This window comes from Sardina pilchardus, chromosome 2, assembly GCF_963854185.1.
Source record: "Sardina pilchardus chromosome 2, fSarPil1.1, whole genome shotgun sequence".
Taxonomy (NCBI): Eukaryota; Metazoa; Chordata; class Actinopteri; order Clupeiformes; family Clupeidae; genus Sardina; species Sardina pilchardus.
The window spans coordinates 44671577-44683918 of NC_084995.1; the positions used below are offsets into that span (position 1 = coordinate 44671577).

General features: G+C 47.0%; 1 protein-coding gene across 7 annotated transcripts in view; it reads left to right on the top strand.

The window, feature by feature from the left end:
* The window catches only part of kif5ba (kinesin family member 5B, a), a 30989-nt gene that overhangs the window by 14760 nt on the left and 3887 nt on the right, over window positions 1–12342 (top strand). For 4 of the 7 annotated variants that reach the window (XM_062530754.1, XM_062530757.1, XM_062530759.1 and 1 more), the window contains 15 exons: window positions 986–1185; window positions 1479–1547; window positions 2010–2096; window positions 2621–2740; window positions 3166–3309; window positions 3492–3680; window positions 5433–5550; window positions 5819–5874; window positions 6159–6268; window positions 6594–6695; window positions 7783–7843; window positions 8005–8076; window positions 9590–9694; window positions 11025–11105; window positions 11305–11440. In XM_062530754.1, coding sequence (XP_062386738.1) covers window positions 986–1185; window positions 1479–1547; window positions 2010–2096; window positions 2621–2740; window positions 3166–3309; window positions 3492–3680; window positions 5433–5550; window positions 5819–5874; window positions 6159–6268; window positions 6594–6695; window positions 7783–7843; window positions 8005–8076; window positions 9590–9694; window positions 11025–11105; window positions 11305–11440 — 1650 coding nt within the window. Of the gene's footprint in view, window positions 1–307; window positions 361–985; window positions 1186–1478; window positions 1548–2009; window positions 2097–2620; window positions 2741–2824; window positions 2882–3165; window positions 3310–3491; window positions 3681–5432; window positions 5551–5818; window positions 5875–6158; window positions 6269–6593; window positions 6696–7782; window positions 7844–8004; window positions 8077–9589; window positions 9695–11024; window positions 11106–11304; window positions 11441–12342 lie in introns of all 7 variants that reach the window. The other 3 variants (XM_062530755.1, XM_062530756.1, XM_062530758.1) reach the window with 3 other exon arrangements.

Here is a 12342-nt window from a genome sequence, read left to right on the forward strand (position 1 = left end):
TGTAGGTGAGAGTGTGCCGGTGGATGAGCAGTTTGATAAGGAGAAGGCTAATGCAGAGGTGTGTGTGTGTGTGTGTGTGTGTGTGTGTTGTAGGTGAGAGTGTGCCGGTCGATGAGCAGTTTGATAAGGAGAAGGCTAATGCGGAGGTGTGTGTGTGTGTGTGTGTATGCGCGTGTGTGTTGTAGGTGAGAGTGTGCCGGTGGATGAGCAGTTTGATAAGGAGAAGGCTAACGCAGAGGTGTGTGTGTGTGTGTGTGTGTGTGTGTGTGTGTGTGTGTGTGTGTGTGTGTGTGTGTGTGTGTTGTAGGTGAGAGTGTGCCGGTGGATGAGCAGTTTGATAAGGAGAAGGCTAACGCAGAGGTGTGTGTGTGTGTGTGTGTGTGTGTGTGTGTGTGTGTGTGTGTGTGTGTGTGTGTGTGTGTGTGTGTGTTGTAGGTGAGAGTGTGCCGGTGGATGAGCAGTTTGATAAGGGGAAGGCTAATGCGTGTGTGTGTGTGTGTGTGTGTGTTGTAGGTGAGAGTGTGCCGGTGGATGAGCAGTTTGATAAGGAGAAGGCTAGCGCGGAGGTGTGTGTGTGTGTGTGTGTGTGTGTTGTAGGTGAGAGTGTGCCGGTGGACGAGCAGTTTGATAAGGAGAAGGCTAACGCGGAGGGGGGTGTGTGTGTGTGTGTGTGTGTGTTGTAGGTGAGAGTGTGCTGGTGGACGAGCAGTTCGATAAGGAGAAGGTTAACGCGGAGGTGTGTGTGTGTGTGTGTGTGTGTGTGTTGTAGGTGAGAGTGTGCCGGTGGATGAGCAGTTTGATAAGGAGAAGGCTAACGCGTGTGTGTGTGTGTGTGTGTGTGTTGTAGGTGAGAGTGTGCCGGTGGACGAGCAGTTTGATAAGGAGAAGGCTAACGCGGAGGTGTGTGTGTGTGTGTGTGTGTGTGTGTGTGTGTGTGTGTGTGTGTGTGTGTGTGTGTGTGTGTGTGTGTGTGTGTGTGTTGTAGGTGAGAGTGTGCCGGTGGATGAGCAGTTTGATAAGGAGAAGGCTAATGCAGAGGTGCTGGATAACGCGCTGAACGATAAGACCGCCTCCACGCCGTCATTACCCAGCATCCCCAGCATCCCCAGCGTGCCTGGGGCCCGTCTGTCCGACGCCGAGAGGGACCGAGAGCTGGCCAAGCTCTACAAGCAGCTGGACGATAAGGTACACACACACACACACACACACACACACACACGTGTGTCTGCTGAGATGTTGGTCTGATCTATTAGCTTGATCCCTGCTGATCAGTCCTAGGAAATGAGTTGTGGAAGATGAGAAGCATATTTATAACCATGCCAATGTGCCTCCCTCTTCTCTCCCTCTTCAATCTCTCTCTCTCGCCCTCTTTCTTCCTTCTCTCCCTCTTCTCTCCCTCCTAATCTCTCTCTCTCTCCCTGTCTTTCTTCCTTCTCTCTCTCTTCTCTCCCTCCCAATCTCTCTCTCACTCGCTGTAGGATGATGAGATTAACCAGCAGTCTCAACTCACAGAAAAACTCAAGGAGCAGATGCTCGATCAGGAAGAGGTGTGTGTATGTTGTGTGTGTGTGTGTGTGTGTGTGTGTGTGTGTGTGTGTGTGTGTGTGTGTGTGTGTGTGTGTGTGTGTGTGTGTGTGTGTGTGTGTGTGTGTGTGTGTGTGTGTGTGTGTGTGTGTGTGTGTGTGTGTGTGTGTGCGCGCGTGCGCGCAAACCTGTCTGTTGCATTTCTGCTAACCTGTGTGCTATGGTTCTAGTTGTGTGTGTGTGTATGTTTGTTTGTGCGTGTGCGTGTTTGTGGCGTGTGTGTGTGCGTGCGCGCTAACCCGCGTGCTGTGTCCCCTGCTCTGTGTGTGTGTAGCTGCTAACCTGTGTGCTATGGTTCTAGTTGTGTGTGTGTGTGTGCTAACCTGTGTGCCGTGTCCCCTGCTCTGTGTATATGTGTGTGTGTATATGTGTGTGTGTGTGTGTGCTAACCTGTGTGCCGTGTCCCCTGCTCTGTGTGTGTGTAGCTGCTGGCGTCGTCCCGGCGTGACCACGAGAGCCTGCAGGGGGAGCTGTGCCGCCTGCAGCAGGAGAACGAGGCGTCCAAGGAGGAGGTGAAGGAGGACACACACACACACACACACACACACACACACACACACACACACACACACACACATAATGAGGAGGTGAAGGAGGATACACACACACACACACACACACACACACACACACACACACACACACACACACATATTCACACCCAACATTTCTTCTTCTTCTTCTTATTGTTATTATTATTATTATAACGAGGCGTCCAAGGAGGAGGTGAAGGAGGATACACACACACACACACACACACACATTCACACACACACATTCACACACACACACAGACACACACACACACACACACACACACACACACACACACACACACACACACACACACACATATTCACACCCAACATTTCATATTATTGTTATTATTATTATTATTATTATTAGGTGAAGGAGGATACACAGACACACACACACACACACACACATATTCACACCCAACATTTCTTCTTCTTCTTCTTATTGTTATTATTATTATTGCTAATATTATTGTTATTATTATTATTATTACTATTAGGTGAAGGAGGTGCTGCAGGCGCTCGAGGAGCTCGCCGTCAACTACGACCAGAAGAGCCAAGAGGTGGAGGAGCGCAGCCGCCAGTTTGAGGCGCTCAGCGAGGAGCTCAACCAGAAATCAGTACGACACACACACACACACACACACACACACACACACACACACACACACACACACACACACACACACACACACAAGGAGGAGGTGGAGGAGCGCAGCCGCCAGTTTGAAGCGCTCAGCGAGGAGCTCAACCAGAAATCAGTACGACACACACACACACACACACACACACACACACACACACACACACACACACACAGAAGGAGGAGGTGGAGGAGCGCAGCCGCCAGTTTGAGGCGCTCAGCGAGGAGCTCAACCAGAAATCAGTACGACACACACACACACACACACACACGAGGAGGAGGAGGAGGAGGTGGAGGAGCGCAGCCGCCAGTTTGAGGCCCTCAGCGAGGAGCTCAACCAGAAATCAGTACGACACACACACACACACACACTCGTAAGGTAACATGTCGTGTCCTCTCTAGATCGTCCTGACGTCCATCGACTCGGAGCTGCAGAAGCTGAAGGAGATGACCAATCACCAGAAGAAGCGCGTCACCGAGATGATGTCATCACTACTCAAAGACCTGGCAGAGATCGGCATCGCCGTGGGCAACAACGACATCAAGGTAACAAGCTCATGGAGGCAAGAGTCAAAGGGGAAGGAGTCACAGCAATGAACAGAACTGAATCTCTCCCTATTGCGCTCTTTTCTTCTCTCTCTCCATCTCTTGTTTCTCTCTCTTCTCTCTCTGTCCCTCTTTTTCTCTTTTCTCTCTCCCCCTCTCTCTCCAACCCCCCCCCCCCCCAGCAGCATGAGGGCAGTGGGGTGATGGATGAGGAGTTCACGGTGGCGCGGCTCTTCATCAGCAAGCTCAAGTCGGAGGTGAAGAGCATGGTCAAGCGCTGTCGGCAGCTGGAGAGCACGCAGGCCGACTCCAACAAGAAGATGGACGAGAGCGACAAGGAGCTCGCCGCCTGCCAGCTGCGCATCTCACAGGTACCACTTTTACAACCTTAACGCACCTCACAGGGGCGACTATTAGAACCTTAACGCATCTCACAGGTACCACTATTAGAACCTTAACGCACCTCACAGGTACCACTATTAGAACCTTAACGCATCTCACAGGTACCACTATTAGAACCTTAACGCACCTCACAGGGGCGACTATTAGAACCTTAACGCATCTCACAGGTACCACTATTAGCACCTTAACGCATCTCACAGGTACCACTATTAGAACCTTAACGCACCTCACAGGGGCGACTATTAGAACCTTAACGCATCTCACAGGTACCACTATTAGCACCTAAGCGCACCTCACAGGTACCACTATTAGAACCTTAACGCATCTCACAGGTACGACTATTAGAACCTTAACGCACCTCACAGGTACCACTATTAGAACCTTAACGCACCTCACAGGTACGACTTTTAGAACCTTAACGCATCTCACAGGTACGACTTTTAGAACCTTAACGCATCTCACAGGGGCGACTATTAGAACCTTAACGCACCTCACAGGGGCGACTATTAGAACCTTAACGCATCTCACAGGTACCACTATTAGAAGCTTAACGCACCTCACAGGGGCGACTATTAGAACCTTAACGCATCTCACAGGTACCACTATTAGCACGTTAACGCACCTCACAGGTACCACTATTAGAACCTTAACGCACCTCACAGGGGCGACTATTAGCACCTTAACGCATCTCACAGGTACCACTATTAGAACCTTAACGCACCTCACAGGGGCGACTATTAGAACCTTAACGCACCTCACAGGGGCGACTATTAGAACCTTAACGCATCTCACAGGTACCACTATAAGAACCTTAACGCACCTCACAGGTACCACTATTAGAACCTTAACGCATCTCACAGGTACCACTATTAGAACCTTAACGCACCTCACAGGGGCGACTATTAGAACCTTAACGCATCTCACAGGTACCACTATTAGAACCTTAATGCATCTCACAGGTACCACTATTAGAACCTTAACGCACCTCACAGGTACGACTATTAGAACCTTAACGCATCTCACAGGTACCACTATTAGAACCTTAACGCACCTCAGAGGTACGACTATTAGAATGCATCTCAGAGGTACCACTATTAGAACCTTAACGCATCTCACAGGTACCACTATTAGAATGCATCTCAGAGGTATGACTATTGCTGCCTGCAGGGATTGTACATTAATGAGTGCTGGTACTGTCATGTTTTTCCGGTGTGCCAGGTGTTTTCTAGCGATTTTAAGGGGCAGTTACTGAGATAGTATGTTAATTTCAATTTTGAAATTGAAATTGAAATTGAAATAGTATGTTAGCATCACTCTAGTCGCACATGCACCTTAAAACAAGCAAAGTGATGCTTTGGAACCTCTGTTTTGCTGGAAGGGCAAGGGGGTAGCAACAGGACAACTGCACAGAGACGGCCCAGTCCAATGGTTAGCGAATGCTACAGTATGAGCGTATTCAAATAGCGGATATTTACGGGAGCATATTAACATGGGCAGACAGTGGGGAATAAAAGCTCAAGTATACGAGAAACCCTGAAAAAAATACTCCTTCTACCATGCTCTCAATTATGACGTTACGATGCATTTCAACTCTGTCTTTCTGTATTTATTCATTTCTCTCTCTCTCTCTCTCTCTCATTCGTTCTCTCTCTCTCTTCTCTCTCTCTCATTCGTTCTCTCTCTCTTTCTCTCTCTCTTCTCTCTCTCTCTCTCTCTCTCAGCATGAGGCCAAGATCAAGTCTCTGTCCGAGTACCTGCAGAATGTGGAGCAGAAGAAGAGGCAGCTGGAGGAGAACGTTGACTCCCTTAACGAGGAGCTGGTCAAACTCAGTGCCCACGGTACACACACACACACACACACACACACACATACACACACACACACACACACACACACTTTGAACAGTGTGAACCCTGTCTAGCAAATGACAAGTTTTGCTTACCTTTATAAATGTGCCATTCTACAAAGCTAGAACTGCATACTGAATAAATCACACACACTGCAAAGCATCATGGGAAATGTAGTTTTAAGTAAGTGTGAAGTGGAACACACTCATATGGATGTAGATTTGTTTGAATAATGTGGATTTTTTCTGTGTGTGTGCAGAGAAAGTCAAGGCCATGGAGAAGGAGAACGAGATTCAGTCTGCCAACGAAGTCAAGGTGCCAATTACACACACACACACACACACACACACACACACACACAGAGTTACAGTGTTTTGTTTTGGTCATTTACTTGATTTACATGCGTCTGTATAACTTGTGTGCGTGTGTGATGTTTTCACTGCCCTCTGGTGTGTGTGTGTGTGTGTGTGTGTGTGTGTGTGTGTGTGTGTGTGTGTGTGTGTGTGTGTGTGTGTGTGTGTGTGTGTGTGTGTGTGTGTGTGTGTGTGTGTGTGTGTGTGTGTGTGTGTGTGTGTGTGTGTGTGTGTGTGTGTGTGTAGGAGGCCGTGGAGAAGCAGATTCAGGGCCACAGAGAGACTCACCAGAAGCAGATCAGCAGCCTGAGAGACGAGTTGGACTCCAAGGAGAAGGCCATCACCGAGCTACAGGAGTACGACACACACACACACACACACACACACACACAAGGAGAAGGCTATCACTGAGTTACAGGAGTACGACACACACACACACACAAAGAGAAGGCCATCACTGAGCTACAGGAATACGACACACACACACACACGCACACACACACACACACAGAAATCCACATGCATAGAAAGAGAAATACACACAAGCAGCTTGAGGGATCAGTGGGACACACCAAACACACACACACACACACACACACACACACACACACACACACACAGTGTCAGCTGGTACAGGTACAGGTACAGGTGTATTAATGTGTGTGTGTGTGTGTGTTTCAGTCTGAACCAGAAGATCATGCTGGAACAGGAGCGTCTGAGAGTGGAGCACGAGAAACTCAAATCCAACGACCAGGAGAAGACCCGCAAGCTGCACGAACTCACGTAAGACACACACACACGCACACACACACACGACCCGCAAGCTGCACGAACTCACGTAAGACACACACACACACGCACACACACACACACGACCCGCAAGCTGCACGAACTCACGTAAGACACACACACACACGCACACGCGCACACACACACACACGACCCGCAAGCTGCACGAACTCACGTAAGACACACACACGCACACACTCACACACGACCCGCAAGCTGCACGAACTCACGTAAGACACACACACACGACCCGCAAGCTGCACGGACTCATGTAAGACACACACACACAGCCCAGGAGAAGTCCCATAAGCTGAACGAACACACCTAGAACACACACACACACACACACACACACACACACACACACACACAGACAGACCAGGAGAAGACCCGTAAACTGCACAAACTCACGTAAGACACATACACACACACACACACACACACACACACACACACACACACACCAGGAGAGGCTCAAGCTACTGTTACACACTGTATTTATTCTCATAGGAGCCTCATTATACTGGCCTGCAGTCTATTCGTACTGCTCTGTGTTATTCGTACTGCTCTGTGTTGTCATTCTTTTATGTTATGTGTTGAGTGTTGCACTTTGAGAGCAAAGATTAACTGGAGTCAAATTTGTTTGTTTACGCAAACCTGGCCAATAAATAGTTGTGTGTGTGTTGAAATGGCACATCTGAATTGTCTGAGAACATACATGTATCTGAAATGTCTGAAATATCTGAGAATGGGGGTCTTCATTTGGCGCCAGTCATGGAGGTATTATAAGAACTGGAGAAAGTGAACAAGTCCCGCCCCCATTCATTTCGATGGGAATGCTAGGCTAGTGAAAATTGCCAAAATTGAACGATTTTTTCAGGCTTCAACATGGCGTTTCAAGGGGCTTGTTTCCGGTGCCGTTTTACTTAAACTTAGCCAATTAAGTGCCAGGTTACTGATTGACGTAAGGTACAGAAGGAGAGCTCGTGCCCACACTAAGCTCGTGCATGAACATTTACAGACCAAGTTAACTGTGTGTGTGTGTGTGTGTGTGTGTGTGTGTGTGTGTGTGTGTGTGTAGGGTGATGCAGGACCGGCGAGAGCAGGCCAGACAGGATCTCAAGGGGCTGGAGGAGACTGTGGTAAGTGTGCAACCACCACCAGGGGGCAGTGAAAACTCTAAACACACACACACACACACACACACACACACACACACACCAGTAATCTTGTCTACACTGTTCTCAGACATCTACTCTCTGCACTGATCTTACTCAAAGTGTGTGTGTGTGTGTGTTTACAGGCAAAGGAGCTGCAGACTTTGCACAACCTACGGAAGCTTTTTGTTCAGGATTTGGCAACACGAGTGAAAAAGGTAAGTGTGTGTTTTATTCAGTAGTGTTTTAGTGTAACCATCAGGCTTGTGCAAAATTCAGAATTGAATTGAGAATGACTCCTAAATTCCAATTCAATTCTTGAGTTTGAATTGAATTTGAATTGAGGTCAGAAACAGGATGCAGAATTACAATTTGAATTAAGGGAAGTAGAATTGAAATTCAATGAAATTCAAATCAATTCATATAACGTAATTTAAGGGTACACTGCAAATTATTTGATTCTCAATAGATCAGAAGTGTTATATCATTTATATTGTTTTAAGAGTGAATTTCTTGTAAAGTGCAACTTTACACTATCTGAAATCAAGCACAACCATATCTTCAAATGAGGTCAATACTGTTTAAATGAGATCTTTTACATCTGTCCCTCAAATTCTCATCAAAATAAAGCTTGTTTTAAGATTCAGTAACAAGAAAATTTTACTTAATTTAAGATGATAATTTTAAAATCAGCAGTTTATGCTTATGTTTATATTTAACTTATTCTGAGGCTGTAACAACTTTAAATACGTAATCTAGACTTGTCACAAGTTGTGGCACTGTGGCGCAACATGTTACAGCATTAGTACCAATGTACTCGTCCAAGTACCCACGGGGACCCGGTTCAAATCTCACCTGCGGTCATATCCCAATCCCTCCCCAACTCTTTCACTCGCCCACTCGCTTCCTGTCTATCTTCACTGTCCTACAGTTTCTGAATAAAGGCAAAAAGTCCAGAAAATATACTTGCAAAAAAAAAAGGAATATAATCTGAGGCTGTTTTAATTTAAGTAACCTCATTTTACAACCAGCATGTTACTTATAAGTAATTTGATCTTAAAACCAGCCATTTCAGTTTATGTTAAGTTTCCAAATACCTGTGTAAACATGCTTATTTCTAGATTTTTTATTTATCTTAATTCACAAAATCTTGTCAAATTGAAATTATCTTGCTGCATGGACAGAAAATGTCACTTGTTTTGAGTACCTTATACCTCAGATTTAGTGTTTTTATCTTGCTTTTAGACACCCTTTTTTGCAGTGTTTAACAATTAAGTTTCACAAAATGTGTCAGATATGATCTCGACAAACACACAATTTATAATTGAAAACAGTAATCAATTACATTGCTAATGTAATTTTCCCTGAACGGAATTTATCTGAGATTCAACACATTCTTCCTGTTATGTGACTCTGGAATTGTTTTGAATTGCCATGAATTGAATTCCACTTCCTGTCATTCCCATTCAAATTCAAATTCAACTTCCTGTGGGGTGGGGCCAATTCAATTCAAATTCCAACTCATGAATTTAATGGAGGCAAATTCTAAAATTTGGAATTGTGCACAAGCCTGATAACCATGTGCATATAGATGTGCATCTGTTTGTGTCCTCTATGTGTATTCTCTTCTGTGTGTGTGTGTATATATATATATATATATATATATATATATATATATATATATATATAATATGTCTGTGTGTCTCAATGTGTGTGTGTTTGTGTGTGTAGAGTGCAGAGATGGACTCTGATGACACTGGAGGTAGTGCTGCTCAGAAGCAGAAGATCTCCTTCCTGGAGAACAATCTGGAACAGCTGACCAAGGTCCACAAACAGGTATGTGCGCACACACACTCCACACTCCACACTCCACACACACACACACACACACACACACACACACACACTAAATAAGCCATGTATTGTTATTCTGATGTCTGTATAGCTGGTGCGTGATAACGCTGATCTGCTCTGCGAGCTGCCCAAGCTGGAGAAACGTCTGCGCACACACACACACACACACACACACACATAGTGCTGTGCGATACTACGGTATATATCGTTGTACGACAGAAAAATGTATACGATACAGTCCTCTACCGTTTATATCGTAATTTTAACTTGTGTGGCTGTGACTGCTCAGACAATTTAACTGCAGGTGCCTTGCCGCTTCTGGCAGCGGGCAACGTAAACTTAATTTACTGACTCGGGATGGGTGGCCAGGCAAATGAACGCTGCAGGCAGCTAATAGTAAACAAATTAAACTTTTTTGACGTCGGCATAAACTAGTGTTGCACGGTGCACCGATACAACAAAAGTATTGCAATACCCTGAAATTGAAAATGTCACAACACCTAATGTTAGCCTACTTTACAATACGTTTAAGAATGACTGTGTTCTGAAGAAGCGGTGCGCGCAAGGCAGGTCTCCCCTAAAAGCTAGCCTGTGGCTGTGCGTCTTTCCCCCCCTCACACACACTGGTATGCGCAGCAGTGCTATTAACAGCGAGACATACTGCTCGTTTACGTGATGCTTGTAACACACAAGTATAGGATAATATCAAGTTGATTTGCTCACTTGCATCTCTCAAATGTGTTGCTAACCAATCTAGGCTATTTAGGCTTACTATTGGGTTTAACGTCATTATTTTCTCTCACGTATTTCTTAAAGTGACAGGCACTTAATTACACCTACTGTACACAACCACAACTGTTAATTTTTTTTTTTTTAGAAATTATAAGAAAAATTTGCATTAATGTGTGGCTGTAAATATATAATTTTAAGTAGAAATGCTATATCGGGATATATATCGTTATCGTGGAGTAGAATTGTCTATATCGGGATATAACTTTTTGTCCATATCGCACAGCACTACACACACACTAAATAAGCCATGTGTTGTTGTTATTCTGCTGTGTAGCTGGTGCGTGATAACGCGGACCTGCGCTGCGAGCTGCCCAAGCTGGAGAAACGTCTGCGCACACACACACACACACACACACACACACACACTAAATAAGCCATGTGTTGTTGTTATTCTGCTGTGTAGTTGGTGCGTGATAACGCAGACCTGCTCTGCGAGCTGCCCAAGCTGGAGAAACGTCTGCGCACACACACACACACACACACTAAATAAGCCATGTGTTGTTGTTATTCTGCTGTGTAGCTGGTGCGTGATAACGCGGATCTGCGCTGCGAGCTGCCCAAGCTGGAGAAACGCTTGCGTGCGACGGCGGAGCGGGTGAAGGTGTGGGATAAATTTTATATTATATTATTATTATATTCCCATTGTATTAACCATTTACTATAGCTTACATATATAATTAACTCTAGTTGCCATCCTGGCCTTAGGAATGTGGAGGTGACCCCATGGTGACCCCATGGCACACAAACACAAACATGGTTTAGGTTGAGGAGTTCTTGTAAACATTCTTATCTCTGTGAAGGCGCTGGAGTCGGCGCTGAAGGAGGCGAAGGAGAACGCGGCGCGCGACCGCAAGCGCTACCAGACCGAGGTGGACCGCATCAAGGAGGCCGTGCGCGCCAAGAACATGGCCCGGAGAGGCCACTCCGCTCAGATCGGTCAGCACACACACACACACACACACACACACACACACACGCATCAAGGAGGCCGTGCGCGCCAAGAACATGGCCCGGAGAGGCCACTCCGCTCAGATCGGTCAGCACACACACACACACACACACACACACACACACGCATCAAGGAGGCCGTGCGCGCCAAGAACATGGCCCGGAGAGGCCACTCCGCTCAGATCGGTCAGCACACACACACACACACACACACACACACACACACCAAGAACATGGCCCGGAGAGGACACTCCGCTCAGATCGGTCAGCACACACACACACACACACACACACACACACCTACACACACACACGCACACTCACACACACACCAAGAACATGGCCCGGAGAGGCCACTCCGCTCAGATCGGTCAGCACACACACACACACACACACACACACCAAGAACATGGCCCGGAGAGGCCACTCCGCTCAGATCGGTCAGCACACACACACACACACACACACACACACCAAGAACATGGCCTGGAGAGGCCACTCCGCTCAGATCGGTCAGCGCACACACACACACACACACACACACACCAAGAACATGGCCCGGAGAGGCCACTCCGCTCAGATCGGTCAGCACACACACACACACACACACACACACACACACACGCATCAAGGAGGCCGTGCGCGCCAAGAACATGGCCCGGAGAGGCCACTCCGCTCAGATCGGTCAGCACACACACACACACACACACACACACACACACACACGCATCAAGGAGGCCGTGCGCGCCAAGAACATGGCCCGGAGAGGCCACTCCGCTCAGATCGGTCAGCACACACACACACACACACACACACACACACACACCAAGAACATGGCCCGGAGAGGACACTCTGCTCAGATCGGTCAGCACACACACACACACACACAC